Here is a 20,426-nt window from a genome sequence, read left to right on the forward strand (position 1 = left end):
ATATACTGTATATGGAGTGCATTGTCCGTGTTGTCCTCTTGTATCTTGTGTGTATTGTATTCTTGTCTTAAAGTATTGCCGCCCCTGAATCCTCCCCTGCTTTCTGGTCTGTTTGACTCTGAATGGACCATAATTGACTAAATGAACAAAATGCTGGATTGAAGAAGACTTGAAACTAGAGATTGAGACCATAAACTCATGTTTACAATGTTAACTGAGATAATAAATCAAGATAGAATTAGGCTCATTTTCTCATAAACTTCTATACAATCAGAGAGGAGTCGCCCCCTGGTGGCCAGCAGACAGAATGCAAGTTTAAGGCACTTGGCTTGACTTTTCATAACCTGATATTGATGCCTGCTGGAGACACACAGAGACTTATCCCACCACCAGTTTAAGAACAACTACCTGTTGGCTTGGCTCTGCTGTTGTTTGTGCAGACGGTCACAGAGGGAACCAAAGTGTGCAATGAACTCCAGATAAGTCTGAGCGCTGAAAGGCTGAGCTCTTAGAAGGACAGAAGCATACTGACGTGCAGATTGATGGATTCCTGCCATAGCCACATACAGGCTGGCCTCTGAGCCTTCTCTCTGCTCTAAAGAATAAGAACAAGGAGATATCTTAGTATACAACACAACCAGTAAACAATGGTAAAAGAGAAGTGAGTACAGGCTAACTTTGGTGGTGTGACTCACGTATGTGGGAACTGGTCTTGAGGCACTGAGCAGCAACTTCCAATAAAGTCTGCCTGGACCAAGGCTGGTACACCTCCACACAGCAACTGGAGCTCAGGGCCTTGGTCAGTTGTGGCTTGATCACAAACGATAAACATTTAGGTCCACTACTCATGATTGAATTATACATTTAAAAACCTGTACTTATGAAAAAAAGACATCAGAATAGGATGAGTGGGATTAAGTGCAGTGGATCGCCCCAAGAGGAGAGGGAGGAGAGCACATGACCAGATTACATTTTATTTAGCTGAAGCTTTTATCCAAAGCTACTTCCAATAAGTGCATTGACCCATGAGGGTACAAAGTACATTAGCTTCAAGTAAGCCAGACTACAGAGGGCTACATATACTGTATGTGCAGGATGTAAGGATTTTAATTTTTTGAAACACATAAACCATCTTCTTAACCAAGGTGCAGTCTGAAGACATGTGTTTTTAGCATGCGGCTGGAGATGTGTCGACGTTCTTCTGTCCGGATGTCGATGTGGAGCTCGTTCCACCATTTGGGGGTCAGGACCCTCATTTATGCGTACGATCATTCCTACTCAAAGTGTGGAATTTATCAACTTGTACTTGTACTTGTAAATGTGTATAAATATAGGCACAGCTGTGACCATGCTTACGCAGAGCATCTAGTGGTAGAAAAAGGGAAGAAGGGCAAATAGAAAGCATTGCGAGTGTCACAGCATGCATTAAACAATCACAACATCCACATATATTCCGTATCTTTGATTAATAATTACTTACTTCATAATTTTGTGTAGTTAGGAATGGACATGTATTCTAATTGTTGTCAAAATCTATGTAATATTTATAATAATACATTTTTGTAATGCACTTTTCATTGTTAAGAACAAGCTCAAAGTGCTACAGAGTAAAACTAAATAAAAGCAGGTTTAAGAACAGCACAAAAAGAGCATGAGTTAACTTCTTGCTGCACACCCGGTGTATGAAAAGTGCTCTATAAATAAAGTTTGATTTGATTTAAAATTATTTTTTAAAAAAGAAAGGTTTTTAGTCCTGGTGAGTGGATAAAGGATTTTTCACGTGGTTCTTAACCGTATGTTTTGTTATCTGGTTAATTGGGGGAGTTTCCGAATGCAAATGACCCCAAATATGCACCAGAATGATGGTTTGGAACATGTGGCATTTATCAACGCTGGTGTGTGTACGACCGGCTTGCGCATATTTAATAAATACAGATTTCTTAGTACTTAGTACTTTCAATGCACATTCTGAATTCGATTTATATAACATCATTTAGAACCTTTTCTACGCACTGTTGATAAATGAGGGGTCTGGACAGCAAACAGTCGTGATTTATATTAGTTGAGTGACTAGTTATCACTCGCAGTGAGGGAGCAGCAAGCCTATTGGCCGATGCAGAGCGAGAATGAAGAGCATATGTTATATGTAATTTAAATAGTATTTGAAGCATCCCCTGCTTTCGGTTCTTTTTGACTTTAAATGTACTGACAAAATGAACAAAATGCTGGATTGAAGAAGACTTGAAACTAGAGATTGAGACCATAAACTCATGTTTACAATGTTTACTGAGATGATTAATCAAGAGAGAAGTAGGACCATTTTCTCATAGACTTCTATACAATCAGAGAGGAGTCGCCCCCTGGTGGCCAACAGAGAAAATGCAAGTTTAAGGCACTTCAGGCACAATTTGTGTTTTGTTATGGAATACGGGTACTGTTCACCAGCAAATGCAGTAATTGAATGAAAATACTTATTTACATTCCATCCACGGGGTTCATCGTTGGCTGACATCTCACTGTTGTCTGTCGTGGTCAAAGGAAGTAACAGGAACACGTGCACATTTCTGTGGATTTGGGCCAAGTGTCTTTGAGGAAAATAAACAGAATTATTGTGATTAACATTTATTAACATTTTCAAATGTTTACTGTAAGTTATGAGACAATTATCCTATAAACCAATTATTATTATTAGACATTACAACACTATCATCAGTACAACTACAGTATAGTTGAGTGTAGTAGTGGATACCTACATCACAATTACATTAGAATTACATGCACATTTGGATGTCAATAAATATATTCCTAATCCTTAATTACACATTGTGATGCAGTTAAAGTTGCCTTAAATATAATCTTTTGTCATGTTTGCTCAAACTGTCACTTTATCCTCCTGACAGAAGTACATGAGACTGATAATCTGTGGAAAAACAAGGTTAAAACAGAATAAAACAGAAAACCGAAACTTTTTTCAACTCCCAGGAGAGAGAATAAAACTCTCTTTGTTGGTTGTGTAATCTGGCAAAGAGGAGGGAGCCTTTTTTACATAACTTCAATCAATTTGAATCCCTTATCTAGGTTTTGTGCAACAGTCCCTTGGTCTCCTGACTAATATGAGCTACTATCTTAGACCTCTGGGGAACCATAGACAGTCTCTGGTTTATACACATATATTATAAACATAGTCTGGTCTGGTCTCTGGACTAATGTGAGCTACTTTCGTAGACCTCTGGGGGACCTCAGACAGATACAATATTTGTTTCCTCCATTTGGGATTCAGAAATGTCAGGATGTCAGTGAGGACAGGAGACAACCTCATTGCTGATAGGCTTTAGTGGCACAATGTTATGTTTTTTATTAATAGCATTTATGTCTATTCATGTCTTTGCATTGACTTAGGATCGTGCTGCACAAAATATTTGCTTCTCAATTGGTGTGAACACAGCAGAATAGATGAATTAGGTCCTCTTATCCTCTTACTTGTCAAACATCCAACTGCCCAAAACGTATCTTCTGGATTTTTTCCCAGCAGTCACTCTGGAAACCAGATTTCTCAGCTCCTCATCTGTGTAGAGCCCCGGGTAGGTCCGGTGAGCCATCGCCACCAACAGTTCTTCTCTGACCGATTGGCTAATTCCCTCATGGACCAGTATGATGACATTAACTCCGCCCACTTTAGTTTGATTCCCAGCTTCTTTTAGGATTTCATGCAATTTATTCTCATTAGCAGGATGCACCTCCATCAACTGGTGGCCCGTTACACAGGCAGCTAAACGCACAGTGGTTTTACGGCCTGTGCCTCTGTCTGAGCCAATCAGCACACCGTGACCTCCAGGTATCAGCAACACCCTCAGGATACGTAATAGCCGACTTGCACTCTGTCTGTGGACAATGAATCTGGTTGTCATGTTGGAGTCATTACTATCAACCTTTTTGTCCTCCTGTTTTCTGTCCATGAGGGCACACAGCTCCTGCACTACTCCATCAAGGTCTTGGTATTGATATGAAGAGCTACATTTAAAACTGTGATGCTGATCCATTGGAGGATCAGAGAGCTCAGGGCCAAATATAAGCTTCGTCATCATGTCCTCCTTATGCTGAAGAATCTGGAGATTCGTTTTTAGGCTTGCCTCGTTTGAGCCAGTGTTTCCAGACAGGAGGACTGATTCAGTCCATGTCTGTCCTTTCTTAAGGTCTGACTGGCTAGCTGGTTTTGGCTCTTGAGGCAGATTAAGTGTATCTAGACTCTGATCTTTTGGCTTCCAGGTGTCTGCTGTGTCCTCCGGTAGTGTGGGCTGGGTTTCATCAACCAATCTACTTCCATAATGTGTTTCTGCCGTCTTGGCTATGAGTGACACAAGAGTTTTGCTTTCATCCTCTGAGCATAACCTGTCACTGAATGTACGCATGCACTCATGCATCCAGAGACGTGCTATGTTCAGGACTGATGGCAGTGAACACTCCTGCTTCTGCTCTGTCCCTGTCCCCGGTACACCAGGCTGCCACAGACACATCCCACTAAACACCTTCTGAAGGTCATGATGGGAAAATATGAAATGGTGCCTCTGCACAGTAGGCTGGAATTGGTCACATATTGCGTGATAAAGATTGGTAGTTGCAGTGATGATGCAACATGCCATGTCCTCACTACTCTGCATCAGTGGCATTTCTTTAAGCCACATCTTTATCCGAGGAGAGTGGATAGACAATATGACGTCCATAGAAAGGCTGGGCAGCACAAAGATGGAGAACAGGCGAGAGAGTCTGGAGGACACGGTGTTACTGTGGTAACTGCCCGATCCAAAGACACAACAGGTGGCCATGTAGCTGATGGTCTGAGCAGGCAATAACTTGAAGTTGTAGGAGTCAAATGTTAGAATGTGTCCCATTGAAATACTCTGTCGTAGCGTCTCTAGAGCTGCTGACGTCTTCCCGAAGACATCTATCAACAGGAAAGATAGAAATATTAACCTCATCAAGCTTCACATGCAAGTTCTCCTAATGCCTGGTTCAGACTACAGGATATCAGTGTTGGCACGATGTCACTGTGTCAGATCCTGTGATTATGGTCATAAAGTCGTGACTTGGTCGTCAGACAGACAGACTGCAGGTCATTTTACACAAATCCACGGCTCGGTACGTACCTCGGATTTTGGGACACGTTTCTGTACATTTTCAGTACAATGGGGAAAATAAGGAAGAATGTTTTTTGTTAATTTATTTTGAAAATGATAAACATTCAACAGTTGCTCATTAGCCATAATTCATACTTTAACAGTTAAGACTCATTCTTAAGAGCGATTCTGTAATCCTACATCATACCACTCTTTGACTGACTAAAACGCTCACGTGAACACACATTGTAGAGGCTCAAGCACTTCTACCAATCACAATTGACTGTGGTCACATATACATATCAATAAACGCGCTAGCATTAGTTATTACTTTGTCTCGGTGCGAATCGTTTTCGCCAAATTAAATGTTGGATCTGTGTCCACAGATTAACCTGACTTCAGTTTAACAGTTTGCCATTGTTTACAGATTGCTCTGTACTCCTATTGGTCAAAAATGACGCTGTGATGGAACAAAAGAAAATCTAACACGATGGACCTTCCATCGAGACACGGTGAGGCGTCCCAGATTGTTGTGTACTGTGAAACACCACATGGTATAAAACTATAGATCGTTGCCCTCGCCATTCATTATGGTTGTGATCTGAGCCAACATGCCGTCTGGCTAGAATCGGTTGATATTGTATCTGAACCAGGCATAAGGTAAATTATCTTACTCACCACAGGGGGCTTCTTGCAAATCATCCAAAAAAAGAAGCAGTCCGGGCAGTTTTGTATTCTTGCAGTTCTTCCTGCAGCTGATGCTGTCCAGTATAGTACGCAGGTCTCTGGAGGTCAGCAGTGGACTGGTTGGTAGACTAATATGTGACTTGTCAAAACTCAGCAGAGTTTTGCACACAGTGGTTTTTCCAGAAGCGGGCTCTCCTACAAGCAACACAGGCTGGTTTGCCTCCAACATGAGGTCCAAGAGATAGCCATATTTCCCATACTGCATAAACAGATTTAATAATCTTGTTAAGTTAACTATTTGAAATGCAGTCATGGCTACGTGTATTTACTTCCAGGACAAACCTTGGGAGAGATGGAATTTGTCAGCAGTGTGTTCTTGGAGAATATCTTGCTGTTGATGTCAAAAAAGTGTTCAAACACACTCTCTTCATCAGGAACCACGATTTTATACCGGGAATTAAACAGGACTTGACGGGCTAGTGAGTCAAATTGTGGCCGGTGGCTGAAGAACCATAAAAACATAAAACACATGAAGAGAAGCAATCAAATATTTCTGTAAATAAATATGACTAGAAAACAAGTTCCATAAAGATTATCTCACCGAGGATGGAGAGGTCCACTAAATCCCCAGATATAAGCCACCAGAAAAAGATTCCTGGGCAGCCAGTCTAGTTTAGTGTGGGGATCTTTGCCTGCCGTTCCCATTCTGTGCAGTGGTATGTCTGGTGGGAGAATAAGTGATGCAGTCAAAAATAAAAGTGAAATCATTACCTCAAATGTTCTGTATGTTTACAAGGTTATAAGTTCAATCATCCTGGTTATACCTTTTTTGTCTGTTTGTGGTATTGAAGCAGCTTTTTTCATATCCTTCCCACAATGCTGCAGGAGGGCACGAAGGATCCGAAAAAATGACATGATTTCTTGCAGTCCGTACATGACATTAAGAGATTCACCTTCATTATGGATTGCTGATGTTAAAGCATTTTGTCTGACCGCACTAAGAGTACTGGAGAAAAGATCTTCAGCCAGGCAATTCCACATTTTCAAGGTTACTTGATCCACTTTGTGTTCAAAAGAGAGAGCATCTATTTGAGTCTTCCACACAGCCTTCCACAGATCAGTACCTGTGAAATAAACAAGGCTGCAATGGGTCACTGCAGAGGGACTTGCATCGCGTAGGTCAGTGACTTCCATAAGTAGCTTCAGATTTGATTGGGATGGCAGAGTTTCACCTGATGACAGGCACAGAAATGACTCCTCAGGACGGCAAATTGTAGTTAAGTGATCTAACCAGCCGGGATGCCCCGCAGGGTTCCCATCCATCACCAGCCATCGCACTGGTGTCTGATCACTTTTCTTCTTATTGTTGCAGATTATTGCTTCATCTCGTCCTGAATTTCTCAGCACCTTAGCAACAGCTCCGTCTTGCCATCCTCTCTTTTCACAGAAGCAGCCAAACACCTCTTCATGGGACATGGCGTTAGGAAATAAGACCAAAGTGTCGACAGAGCTCACGGTGGCAGCAGAGATCTGTGGGGTGACAGTGTCGTTTTCAAACATATCTTCCACTGCCAGATGATTGAGGGCTCCAGCTAGAGCATGGTGACAGGTTGTCTTCCCACTCCCTGAGGGGCCTATGAGCATAACAGCCTGAGAGAATTTCAAGGTCTGGTAGAGTGAAACAGCACTGTTTATTAGATTGCCGTCACAGTGAAACAAATTCCTTCGTAATTCTTCTGTAACTGCATCGTTAAGTAGCATCTTTTCTTCTTCCTCCATGTATTGTTGGAAAAGAGGAAACTGGCATGCACTAGGGAATGTGTCCGTGAATAAGATGTAGAACTGTGAGGCTTTCTTGTGCTCATAAAGAACAGGTGAGAGGACAGAAAGAATCGCTTTGACAATGGCCGTCTCCTCCATTATCCCCCGCATAATTGATGAATGAGAACTGTGAGACCTGGAAGCATTTTCAGTTTGTTTTTCTCTGGCAGTCACATTATGTGCGAGATCTGTTTGTTCTGCATCCACTAACTTTGCCTTATCTGAAGTTTCCTGTTGCCTTACAGTTTGTTGCAAGTGTATTTCAGAGGCAGAGATGATCTTTTTCAAGACAACAAGGTAGTAGCTCTGGTTGTCAGAGATGGAATCCGGAAGACAGAGGGTTTCCTTGGCCAGACTCAGGAGGGCCACCAGACGTTGACTTAAAGACATGGCCTCTGTGAAACCAACGCAAGTCAGCATTACTTCTGCAATGATCCTGTAATCTGGATTGGTTAACGCAATGGGTCTGGTAGCACATCGCAGACTCTCTGGAAGCACAGACGTATGGCCCTTTGATGAGATGAGAACACACCCATAACTCAGGCTGGCGGAAACCCTTTTCCCTGCAAGTACCACGTAACATCCTGAATCAACTTTGCAACCTGTGATCCCAACAGCACTCATGTCCTTTGGCTCCTCAATCACTCTTTGATTCGTACTTTTTGTGAACTCTGAGAAGGATTGGTGAATGTCTACTACATGCTGCCCAAGAAATGACAAGACCCCTTGTTTTAGTAAGTCCACAGAGGCCAGAAGAAGCCATGCTCCAGTCTGGAGGGCCCCCAACAGCAACTTCAGAACAACACCAGCTCTCATGCTTGGACAGCATTGCATTGTGACGACTTGTCGCCCAAGTGCTTTTCCTAACTGGACCACGGTTGTTTTCTTTCCAGACATGGAGGGTCCACTCACAAACCCACATCTGTAGCTTGTCAGAGCCAGGAGAAGCCCCAGCATTGCTCGATCTGTGGATGGAGTATGCACCATCGCCCAATCTTCTGGACCAAAATATTCATAATCATATTGGAGTCGATGTCCAAAAACATCCATGTAACATGATGGATCATCATCGGCTTTCAGACTCCAATCTTCTGAGTTTATATGATACTTCATCAAACTCAGCCACTCAAACGACGACTCCAGCACACACTGTACCTCCATGAGCAGAGACAGCTGCTGTGCATGCTTCATTGTAACTTGCACTAAAGCATGCAGACACGTCATTGTGTACTTAGAAACCAGAGATTCACTTTTAGCCCCTGAGACTCCATCCCTTATGACACAACTAAGGTGATTCCGTTTTGCAGAGTTGTACACCTTTAAGTTGCTCAGCTTCACTGGGCTCAATTGTTGGAAAGCTTGTAGGACAGCTTTGCACCAAACTACCTCCTCAGCAACAAGCAGACACTGAAGAGGATATTCAGACAGCAGATCCAGCCCAGGTAGAGACATTTTCCTCCTTTCAGCAATGTGGAGCAGGGTGTCTCCACTGTCCTTATGATATGCCAGATCTTGACTAGATGGTTCAAGCTGATTTCGCACAACAGCACATTGTTTAATGTGCTGTTTCATGGTCAACTTCAAGTGTTTTTCAAAGGCACAAAGCCAAATCAAAGCATTGCGATTTGGTTCCAAAGGAGTTGGAAAGGTAACGTGCTCCTGGAGACTACCAAAAAAACCCAGCACCTTCATCTGCCTGTGGCTGTGAGATGTCGACACACAGCTCTTTACCCCTCTTGTATTAGTCGGTATTTCACAATCCACTTGGAGCCGGCGTATCCCTTTAAAGCATTTGCACACAAAGTGTTGCAATGTGAAAGGCGTTGGATGAAAGGAGAGCAGTTGGATGACTTCCCTATCACTCAAGAACCAGAGTCTTGGAAACTGTTCACAGAGGGTCTCCAGGAGATTCACCATCTGGTTGGAAATGACCTCCATCAAAGACAGACCATCAATGAGAATCTGGCAAAGGCTATTCCCCTGAAATCTGTTATTTGTCTTCTTGGAGTGAACAAAGTTCAGCACATGAGGATCACTTGAGATAGAGTGCATCATTTCCTTAAATGTATCATCAACTGGTTGGAATTGCTCCAGCTACAGAAAAAAATAGCAGAAGAGAATTAACGTGACATGTAAACTTAATGCGAAGGTCAGAAATGTACCAGTTTCATAGCGACGTACCAGATCTACTCTCTGAACACTAAAGTGACTTTCATGGAAAATCTTGGTCAGGTACGCCCATAGTTGCTGGTATCTTTCAAATAAAGAAAGTAACTTTCCTGTTTTTAGTGAAAGACAGAGCAAAAGCAATTACAATTTTCATACAGTTTCTACACTTGGTGACAGATTTTCAAAATCGTTTTTGTTTTCTTCCTGAATATCCACCTTACCGAGATCTTGTAATGTCTGCATGCAATCTTCCACCTGCAGTCTGAAATGAACACTGTGTGGGGACTTCATCATGGTGGATAGAGCCATCAAATCATTCTCTACTTCAGCAGAGTGTACTTCCAGACCTGAGTGAGAAAACACAAAGCAAATCCCAGCAACTTGTTTGCAGAATATTGTTTTTACACATTAGCTCCAGAGCCAACGTAGTAACCTGTATTATTCATTTGCTAGCTTGTTTTTCAGTCTCACCAATGATAGTGAATGTTGAGGAGTGGTAACTTGCAGTTTGGAGATTTGAAACGCTGCCCTCCATGGGCTTCTCATGAAGATGCCAAACAGGTAGAGTGAATTTATCCAGCTGGAAGAGTCTGGTTTTCCATCCCTGTCGAAGCTTTTGGAAGGTCTGCTCTATGTTGCACTCTACTTGTGCACCCAAGCATATCTGACAGTGAAATGTACATTAAGTAAAAAGCATTTATGGCATATGAAGATAATTTGTTGTTGATTGAGCTTGTTTTCCTGATTTTAGTGGCACTGCCATAACAAGCCAATCTAACCAGTTCTCACCTTGGTAATTTGTTTCTGGTTAACTTCAAGTTGTTGAGACACCACATCAGCAACCGTCACCTTCTTCTCTGGGACATACAGTAGGCCCATACCTGTCAGATGGAATGTATTTTGATCAGTTTAGATTTGCTTTAGTTGCATGCATGTGTTACAGTCCTCGTACAGCTCATGTGACAACTTACGGAAATGTATTTCTCATTTTTCCAACAAAAATCCAACAACTCAAGGCGTCTGCAGTGCAGAACCTGTTTAGGCAGCAAAACTACTTGGTTAGGTTGAAGAAAATATTGTAGTTTGGGTTCAAATATGCATGTTTGAACTATTTGGTTAAAGGTGCTATATATAAGATTAGGAGCATCCCTATTGCCCGTCATTGGCTCTCAATAAGGCAACAGCTGAGTCGGTGGCTTTGTGCAAACTATGGCAAAAGTGCTGACAGAGCTAACAGTGTTTACCTGGAGGGGAGCTGTAACTAGGGATGGGATCAATATAAAACACATGCACTAACATGCACTGACATGCACTGACATGCAGTGACATGGACTGATATGCACTAATATGCACTGACATGAACTAAGATGGACTGACATGCACTGACATGTAGCAAAGCTAGGAGAAGCTCTGATAACAACACACACAGAGGAAGCATTACTTAATTCTCTGCTCAGGTAGATATTACTACACTATATCTTTACATAGACTATAGTTGAATGATGATATACCGTATTTATGCTCTAAAGATCAAATTTAGGGTCTTGAAGTGTACGCAACAAAACTACTTGGTTAGGTTAAGTTAATTGTAGTTTGGGTTAAAATAATTATGTTTGCTACATAACGTCTGTAGGTGCCATTAGTTAAGGGCCTATGTCCACATAGTGTCTGTTTTCAATTGTTCCCAATGACTCGAGAGCATATGTCATTTTTCTGAGCCCTCTTTTTTGTGTGGCCACTCTGAGCACTTCAATTACTTGAGCACTTAAAAAAAAGCACTGGTGAGAAAAAGGAGGAGCAGCTTGCTTTGTCCATGTCTGTCTGTCTGAGCTGTATATGTAAGACAAAACCCATCAAAACAAAGAAAAGCACACCAGGGGGAACAGATCAGCGGTGGACACTCAATGTTGCTGATGAGTTTTGTGCTTTCATCCCCGTGAAAGGATCGTCCTTTCTGCTCTAACGTTACAGCTGTGAGTTTGTTCATTATAGAAAGTATTAAGCAATCATCCTCTGGATGGTGCTCATGGTGGAAAAACAATATTAAAAAGGTAGATAGCAGCCCAAATAGATTATAGAATAGTGGACAGAGTCAAGATATTGTTGTCATAAAACATTTTTTTAAATCCACGTGGACACAGGCATTACGTTGCAAAAGTACCCATCCATCCACCTTGACTGCCTGCATGGATTTTCACTCTCTTTTTACAACATCACCTGAGTGGCAGTCCTGCACGTCCTGGCTCAGGATTATGTGGGTTGTATACAAATTACCGTTTTGTGTTGTTTCTACTTTTCGCAGATATAAGGACAAACAGTGAGTGAGAACAGCCGGGTTACAATAATAAAGTGTCTGACCTTCGAAAATGGCTTTTAGGTGTCTATGTTTGACTGTGGGGCTCTGCAGCTTGGCCATGACTTCCGCCTGACGACTTAAGCTTTCCAGGATTCCTAAAGTCTTCTGCAGCACTGCATCATGAGCAGGTATGATGCTTGTTAGAGAAAAAACCTGCTCCTTCCACGTGGCAATTTTCCTCTGAGCTTGTGACACCACATCCTGACAGGAAAATAATTCAGAAGATTAGTTGGTTTAACTCACATGGAGAATGGTAACAGTTTATTGTAGTTGTTATCATCACAAGACAAAATACTCTCAGAATGGTTTATAGGCAGTGCTTAGCATCTCTGCATGTATGCTTTATGAGACAGACTGTGCTTTAATACACCAAAGAAGATATAAAGGCAATCAATAAAAGAATAATTCAATTTTAAACAAATAATTTATATATTTGTCAATGAAACATACCAATAAAAACCTCTTTATAGAGCACATTTTACAATCTCGTCGACAAGAGATATGTTCATTTGACATGTTACCTCACTGAAATCAAGCTGTTTCCATTCTTCCATCCATGTTGTGTACACAGCTATCAGCTCCCACAGCTGTTTACGGGCGTCGACCTTCTGAACATCTGTCGTCAACATGGTCAAATCCAATGGATGTTCTAATGGGTGGCAATAAAACATAAAGGTGTCATAAGAAAAGCATTTTTGTAAATACATGACAGTCATAACTGTATTTCATGGTTGCTATAACAACACATCCTCCAAGGTCATTTTTTTAACATACATCTACAAGTGGTCAAAACCAAAAGAGAACTTCAGAATACTAGTTCAACTTTTTCAAGCCTGAAACCATTTACTGTTTATCATCCTTTATCAAATCTCACCGTGTAGGTTTTGACTATCCCTGCTAAGTTGTTCCAGTGATGCAAAGAGACTGTGCACATGTAAGCACATGTACTTCAGCTCAGGGACTATCTCTTTAGCATTCTGCATTGGGTCTAGGAAGGGTCCAGATGTGGCTTTACAGATCACATTTTTAAGGTCACAGGCCACAAATGAGAACAATTTGTACAACACTTCAGCCTGTAAAGGACGATGATGGTCCACAACACTTCTTGCTTGGTCCAAGAGGAGTTTAAAGCAATCCCACGTGGTCTGCATCTAAATATAGAACACAGACAGAAGCACACATGCTGCAGAGTGAAAAAGCTATTATTCAGATGTGTACAATGTGGTTATTAGTGGCATCATTCGCCTGCAGACCTTTTCTTTCAAAGTCTCCTCCTGTTCAGTCATGTTCATGCAACCAGTGTCCTGGAGGGAGTGAATGTACTCCAAACGTTTCTGCATGTCTGGCAACAGTTTCACAGACTCCCTCACCTGAAATTATAGACAGATTTAGCAGTTTAATCGATATAAAAATGTTTTTAATCATAGCAACCAAAATGTTAAATCAGTGATGTAGAGCAACATGTGTCTCTTGGCAAGTCTGGGAAGGCCCCAAATTACATAATTTACATTTTTGTAGTTTTAACTTGAATTTGATAGTGAAAAAGCTATGAATGTTGCTTTTTGCAACAACAAAAAAGAGGATGTTTGCCAAACAGTGATATCTAGTAGGTTTGGTCTGTCCACTGGGTAAAACCTCATTATGTTAATGAGTATTACAGCTGGAGTGCATGCCTTTTACATTCAAGCCCTCACACAATGCTGATCCAGCACTCTCTTTTTCACAGTGCCATGTCTTCTGATGGCCAATTTCCTGTCCTGCCACAAGTGATGCATTTGATGGGAACCAGCCAGAGTTACCAGGGGCAGGAAGTGGGGCGAGGCCACAGTGACAGCGTAGCAACTAGGAGTATGGCAGAACTTTGATGGATAATCCAGAGAAATTTCCCCAAAAAAGTTTCTGGAGCATTTGGAGGCAGGATTGAAGTCCAAAAAGTAAGCCATCGACCGTGAAGACGAACAGGGAGAGCAGTGAAGCAAGAGAAGGTACGAAGCACCGACACAGCTGTCACGTTTCCACTCGTGGACAGGTTGGTATTTATCAAATTTGAGTGTATGTAACATTTAGCTGACCTTAGTGATGGATCATTGTCCTGGGGGTTTGGGCGACCTTGATCACAGTTGCACAGAAGGTGCACATTTATAATTGTGATTAATTTGCAAAATAATCAAAACATTTTTCAAACCTGTATCCATTCAGTGCAAGCTTTCACAAATATTTAAGGGCTTTAAGGGACATGCTAGCACCCACAGGAGATGGTTAGGTTTAGGTGAAATAAAAACAAACCATAAACCCTCACCCTGACTTGAAAATGAATTATGAAACTCATCATCACAAAAGTTCACTGGAGTACTTAATCATGCCAGTTACACAAGTATGCACCAGCCTTCCTTCAAATAGCAGCACTGAGGACCTTAATGCAACTTGCATCACCCTTTCATTCTTGGATAATGGAATCTAAATTCAGAACTCTCTTTCTAGACACAGCCCTTGGGACGAATAATTCAATTAAAGTGAATGACCCAAAGATCTGAATCTACCATCTAGCAGCCCGGTAACAGGTTTTAGTGAAGAGTTTCTTTACCGTAACAGCGTATTTTGAGAAGCTGTGTAAGTCTGTGGGTTCTGTCTGGAGTTCAGCAGCAGGCCTCTCCATGTCTGATATGAGGCGTTCAGAACGCAGCTTTATCTGTTCAGTTAACTGCTGCAGCACTTCCTCCTCAATGGACGTCAGTTGTTGCCCTTGAGAAACAAAGAGCATTCAGCATAAATCATTTCTCATCCCATTTACTGACTATACTCCACCACATCATTTCATTTATGAAATATTGTTTCATTGTAAGAGGAATCTATTTTTGGGAGTCTTTGAGAGGAGATTGAATGAGTTAAGAGAAGACATACCAAGACTTTGCCTGACGTGGCTGCACTGGATACTAAACAGTTGGTTGGAGGTAGAGACTGATGAGGGAACCGTGTCCATTCTTTTGGTCCAGAGTCGCACCTTCTTTATGTGCTCCTCATACAGTAAAGCAGGCTGACCCTTCATGGACTCCAAAGAGGTTGCACTCCATTGGCTGATGAACAAATGGATGTCCACCAGCCACGAGTAGCTCTCACACAGCTGCTGGATTTCTTCTTCAGCTTCCTGTCAAGAGAACAGTGAGAATGAATAGAAACACAGAGGCAGGTGTGCACATTCTTGATTTGCTAGTATTCAAAATTGTGATTTGAAAGTCTTGCCTGCATGATCTTGGCCTGCTCTTTCTCGACTCGCTTTGTTACATCATTGGTGCTGATCTGCCACTCCAGCTGTTTCTTAGAGAGGGGATAGTAGCAGCCACGCAGCCAGTTTCCCTGCACCCACAGCAAGGGTACTGACTCGTCTCTGAGCACTCGCCAGCAGCCAAACCTTTGGTGACCAGCCATTCCATCATTGTTCTTATTCTCCCCTGAGAATTAGAACATGCACACTCAAAATAATCTGCCTTCCAACTATTAATAAAAACAAATGCATCATACAGCAACAGGAAACGTTGGGCAGGGCTCAGGCACATTTTCACATGAATACTGCCTGTTTGGGTCAACAGATGCTCAAATCTAGTGAAGACCAGTAACAACTTTGACGCAAACGGAAATACCTGTGAGAGTAGCATGTTCCAAACAAGTGAAGTCAGAGGTTAAATCCTGAGCAACATCACAGGTGAAGCCACTGTTGCTGATCTTCAGGAAGAATCCACAACTGTCACACATCTACCAAAGAAGAAACATCACAATTCTTTTCAAACACACAAAACAGATGTCATTTATTTATCCTTTATTGAACCAGAAAGAAAGATTTACAACATTTTTAAATATGTCAAGAGAGGGTAAATATTTCAAGATAAGTATTAGATGAGTGCCGTCCATATTATCACCTTATTAGCATTTGGCTTGATTTGAGCCTGACTTCATCAGCTGTTGTGCGGCATGTGTTGCCATCTGTTCTTATTGTTGTTTGCTTTACATTTATCTGCATTTTCATGCTTGTTGATGATTTGACCTGACCATTTTCAAGCCTCAAGTGTCAACCGGTGAACCGAAATGAGCGGACGTACTGCAGCCACTGTTCATAGTAGTGCTGCAAACTGGTCCTGAAGTCCACCTGGACCCAATTGGGATTGTTGAAAACAAACATCCAGCAGTGAGGACGATGCAGTGATCGTCTCATTATTCAAAGAAAAAGAAGAGAGCTGAACAACTATCCTGCTAACTGCTGGATGAATCCTTTATTTTCAACAATCCCGGTCAGGTCCAGGTGGACTTCAGGAGGTCAGTGGTCCAGTACTACTGGGACCGCACATCAGAAAGAAGACCAACAATCTCCACGGTCCAACTGTTGCGTGGCTTTTTTGATCTATTTGAAGAAGTGAGATGGTCACAGAATCTCCCTCCCTGCTGGATGACTCAATTTATTTTCTGGTGTGAATTCTCGCAACGAATATGTATTTAAATACGGACTCAGTGTGCGAGGTTTCTGTGCGGAACAAAATTTCTCGTTTGACGGACGACCCGCTCTGTACCCGGAGGTCCTGGACAGCGACTTTTACGGAGCTTTGTCATCCGCCCGTGGTGGACGTCCTGGACACGGCCTCTTGCTTTTTACGGTCCCCGAGCACTGGCCTCTACAGCTATGAAATAGTGCGCTTGCCTTCTCCTGTATTAGCTTCTCTGCACTGGCTCCCAGTAAAATCCAGAATATAATTCAAAATCCTTCTCCTCACTTACAAGGCTCTTATTGATCAGGCACCATCATATTCAGTGCCCACAACTACAAAATAGACTATATGTGTATTTGCAACTGTGTAAATGTGTAAAATACCTGAATTATAGAGTCACCAACAGCTAGGAGTGCTTCACTCACAGCTTCTTGGAACAGATGTACTGGTGGGTCCACCTTCAGCTGACTATCAGCACCGAAGCACAGCTCAGTGTGGAAGAGACAGCACTGCTCCGATTTCTTCTTCTAACAAGCACAAATACACCAATAGCATCTATTCAAATCAATGTTAATTCAACTCAATGTCTTTTTTGTGCATTAACAACTCAAGCAACAAGGTTATTATGTTATTATGAATCAGCATTTGTTTTTCTAGATGGAATTAATAGAAGCTCTCTTTTCACCTTCACAACATTGTCGAGAAAAGAAACAATGTCCTGTCGGACGATTGGGACGAGACTCTGCACAGTCATTTGGTTGATGAGAGCACCAAAGTTGCCCAATTTCTGCAGGATGCTTTCAGACCGGGCCAAGTCTCTCTTCAGCTGCTTCTGGCGAGCCAGGTGGAGGTGAATGGGTTCATAGCATTTATTTGGCTTCTTGGCATATTCCATGTGCAGCTGCAGCTCCTGGTGAGCCTTGTAGCTGTCCTCTTTCACCTGGTGATAAAAGAACATCACAGCAATACAAAAATATTACTGTGATAATATTGAATACACTTGAATAAATGATGCTTCCTACAAAACTGACGAGAAGCCTATTTGTTCCAGAAATCAACATGCTTCTTTCTCAGATTGACAATAGCTGTGTGCCAATCCGGCGGCTGCATCCTTCAGAGGTCACAGCGCTGACCATGAGCTGTCCCATTTCAAAGACTTTTTCAAATGCAGCAATGAAACATTGTCTTTTTTTCCTGATTCATCCAACTGCATCAAGCCCCGGTTATCCCAAGATAAGTTGGGCCATCTCAGCCTTCAGACCACGTCCTCCGAAAGATGGCCGCTGAATTAAGACCCCGCTAATGTCTAATGCTCTAGTTTGTTTCACTTTATGTCTCAAATAAAAGTGGTACCGCATATAGGATGACAGCCCGACACCGTGACAACTTCTCCAATATCTGCAGACACTCTTGATTCATGGTTTTCAGCACATTCTTGAATTCCAGCAATGTGTAGGTTTTAGACTCATTCTGGGGCAGCAGCTGTGTTCCTCTCACTTCTTCAATAACCCTGTAAAAGAGGAAGTATCATTAAGCTGAAGAACTAATGTTGAAGTTTAAACATCTTTCAAATCTCACAGTTCCAAAATAAAAAAACAAATATTGTATGATTTGCATGGTGATGAGTCTCACCTGGTGAACTGAAAAAGAGCATTTCTGAACTGAGGTACAGCTATAACCAGCATATCTTGGAGATCCTTACACTTGCGCTGAAAGAGGATCTTGTGTACATTTCTTTGCCACCTAGAACAAAAGAAAAAAACACCAATAAGAGAGAATATAGTAAGAACAGTTTTAGAGGTTTCCGGCCAAAGTAACCCTTATCTTCAGCTACACTATGAGCCATCCAGACCAGGTGATCTGGTTCAGGTCAGAGTTCAGCTGTTAGGCTGAAATGCATAGGCATTTCTGTGTGCTGCTGCCTTTTATTAAATAATGTCTGCACACACTGCACTATAGTATTTATAGTATATAAGTTAAATTAGTGTTTTGAATAGTATTTAATTGTGCTTTAATGATGTGTTTTATTTGCACTTTGACTTTTTTGCTGTATAAATAAACCTGCTTTGCAAATAATTATTTTGATAATCAAGTAATCGGGTTGAGTACTTTTTTAATTCAAAAAGTGTAAACAGCCATAGAGTTTGTCTGACACTGTCAAGACAAAGGGAATGTGCCGCATGTATGCGTTTTCCATATACCAGCTTCTTAAATGTGATTATTTTCTGGTTAATTTACTCCTCTATGACAGTAAACTGAATATCTCTGAGTTGTGGACAAAACAAGAAATTTGACATTATTTTTTTCACCATTTTCTGAGAATAACAGACCAAACAATTAAACAAAAAATAATCAACAGATTCATCGCCAATCAAAATAATCGCAGCCCCGAACAACTTATATGTACTAACCTGGTGAAAGCTTTCCGCAATCTAAAGTCCCTGAAAAAGGGGATTTCTTGCAACGCTTTCCATGACACAGACTCTCTGTACCACTCTGCCAGACTGACGAGTCCTCCATAACCCCTGTCTGTCACGTGTAGTACATCTTTAGGGGAGAAGACGTAGTGCTCAGGACCAGCTTCACGGGAATGGACTACTCGTAGATCATAGGGTCTAAAAACAATGAGGACAATTAGAGTTAAATCGAGGACATTAATTCTGGGATTAAAGACAGGTAGGTTACATTATTACAGTGTACCTGTAAGAGTCTCCATCCACCTCTTTCAGGTAATGAAACTCAAATTCTCCCAGGTCTCTCTGGGCAAACATATGAAACACCTCTGTGCCGGTGAGAGGAACTTTATTTAGTTTTGTCACTTTTCCTTTTTTCAGAGTCCTCATCTTTTTCTCCTTACATGTTGTGACTTTTATTGATCCATCTTTCTCTGTACGACTGAAACAATGAAAACCAAATGTAAACAACACAGCAATTCATTCAGGAGTTAATAGCTTGGGTTTAATATGCCAGCTCTCATTATAAACTGGAATAAAACCGTTAACATCCAGCAGTGTGTTCAGGACACATATTTCATCATGCTCATGTTTCCTGTGATAACAAACATTAAAGCACCAGTGCATAACTCAAATGCCTGTTCTTTCTACCTCTGTGCTGTCGGCTCATCAGCAGCTGTGACAGGGATGTCGGCCCCTAAAGCGGAGGCCATTAGTCGAGGACCTTTTTTCCATTTAGTGTCACCTACAGCTCTCCCAGGTCCTAATTGGGCTGCCAGACGAGCGAGCTCCACCACTGAAAAAGGTCTGTCAGAGGGGACGTTTCTGAGTTTGGGGGTCCGACTGAACAGAGGACTGGCAGCTGAGTGAGAAGATGGCTCCGGGCATAGAGGTGGTAAAATCAGCTCAGGATAGAGGGTCTTTTTCTTTGCCTTGGATCCAGGCCTGGTCATGTCTTTACTACAGGACTGAGAAGCTCCAGCTTGGGATCTTTTCTCTGAAGTGTGAGTGAACATGTTGCTGATCTCTCTATGAAAATCATCAGCAGGTTTAGGTACCACAAACTTTGCCAATCTGCATTAAGTCTTTACTCTGTAATTTCTGTAAGAAAAAAAAAAGTTAAACTTGTGGCATGAATAACCTCCGTATTATGCTGTTACTATCCTGCATTCTTAACTAACCACATACCAAACACAAGATGCTTTTTTAAATAGAGATAGCAATGCAATTAACAAGGTCTCCATCGTGTTCTTACTCTAAGTACAAACATCATTTTACAAAGGTATGAGCAGAATCTTGGATGCATATAGTTGCTGACAGAGAATTAATAGGCATCAAAACAGTCTATTGA

At 41.7% G+C, this 20,426-nt stretch overlaps 1 protein-coding gene across 1 annotated transcript in view; it reads right to left on the reverse strand.

Moving 5' to 3' along the window:
- Nucleotides 1-20,091, reverse strand: part of dnhd1 (dynein heavy chain domain 1) — a gene marked incomplete at its 5' end in the record, with an annotated part of 37,015 nt that extends 16,924 nt beyond the window's left edge. The window contains 26 exons of the mRNA XM_084005508.1: nucleotides 409-595; nucleotides 696-810; nucleotides 2,480-2,585; nucleotides 3,481-4,942; nucleotides 5,793-6,060; nucleotides 6,144-6,303; nucleotides 6,403-6,523; nucleotides 6,626-9,716; nucleotides 10,047-10,138; nucleotides 10,263-10,455; nucleotides 10,581-10,672; nucleotides 12,150-12,348; nucleotides 12,669-12,796; nucleotides 13,022-13,298; nucleotides 13,401-13,517; nucleotides 14,732-14,889; nucleotides 15,049-15,292; nucleotides 15,388-15,596; nucleotides 15,786-15,897; nucleotides 17,006-17,149; nucleotides 17,308-17,562; nucleotides 17,976-18,132; nucleotides 18,255-18,365; nucleotides 19,034-19,237; nucleotides 19,323-19,517; nucleotides 19,727-20,091. Of these exons, the coding sequence (XP_083861634.1) occupies nucleotides 409-595; nucleotides 696-810; nucleotides 2,480-2,585; nucleotides 3,481-4,942; nucleotides 5,793-6,060; nucleotides 6,144-6,303; nucleotides 6,403-6,523; nucleotides 6,626-9,716; nucleotides 10,047-10,138; nucleotides 10,263-10,455; nucleotides 10,581-10,672; nucleotides 12,150-12,348; nucleotides 12,669-12,796; nucleotides 13,022-13,298; nucleotides 13,401-13,517; nucleotides 14,732-14,889; nucleotides 15,049-15,292; nucleotides 15,388-15,596; nucleotides 15,786-15,897; nucleotides 17,006-17,149; nucleotides 17,308-17,562; nucleotides 17,976-18,132; nucleotides 18,255-18,365; nucleotides 19,034-19,237; nucleotides 19,323-19,517; nucleotides 19,727-20,091 (8,762 nt within the window). The remainder of the gene's footprint in view (nucleotides 1-408; nucleotides 596-695; nucleotides 811-2,479; nucleotides 2,586-3,480; nucleotides 4,943-5,792; nucleotides 6,061-6,143; nucleotides 6,304-6,402; nucleotides 6,524-6,625; nucleotides 9,717-10,046; nucleotides 10,139-10,262; nucleotides 10,456-10,580; nucleotides 10,673-12,149; nucleotides 12,349-12,668; nucleotides 12,797-13,021; nucleotides 13,299-13,400; nucleotides 13,518-14,731; nucleotides 14,890-15,048; nucleotides 15,293-15,387; nucleotides 15,597-15,785; nucleotides 15,898-17,005; nucleotides 17,150-17,307; nucleotides 17,563-17,975; nucleotides 18,133-18,254; nucleotides 18,366-19,033; nucleotides 19,238-19,322; nucleotides 19,518-19,726) is intronic.
- Nucleotides 20,092-20,426: the final 335 nt, after the last annotated feature.

The sequence above is a fragment of the Eutrigla gurnardus genome (genome assembly GCF_963514095.1).
Source record: "Eutrigla gurnardus genome assembly, chromosome: 3".
In the NCBI taxonomy this organism is placed as follows: domain Eukaryota; kingdom Metazoa; phylum Chordata; class Actinopteri; order Perciformes; family Triglidae; genus Eutrigla; species Eutrigla gurnardus.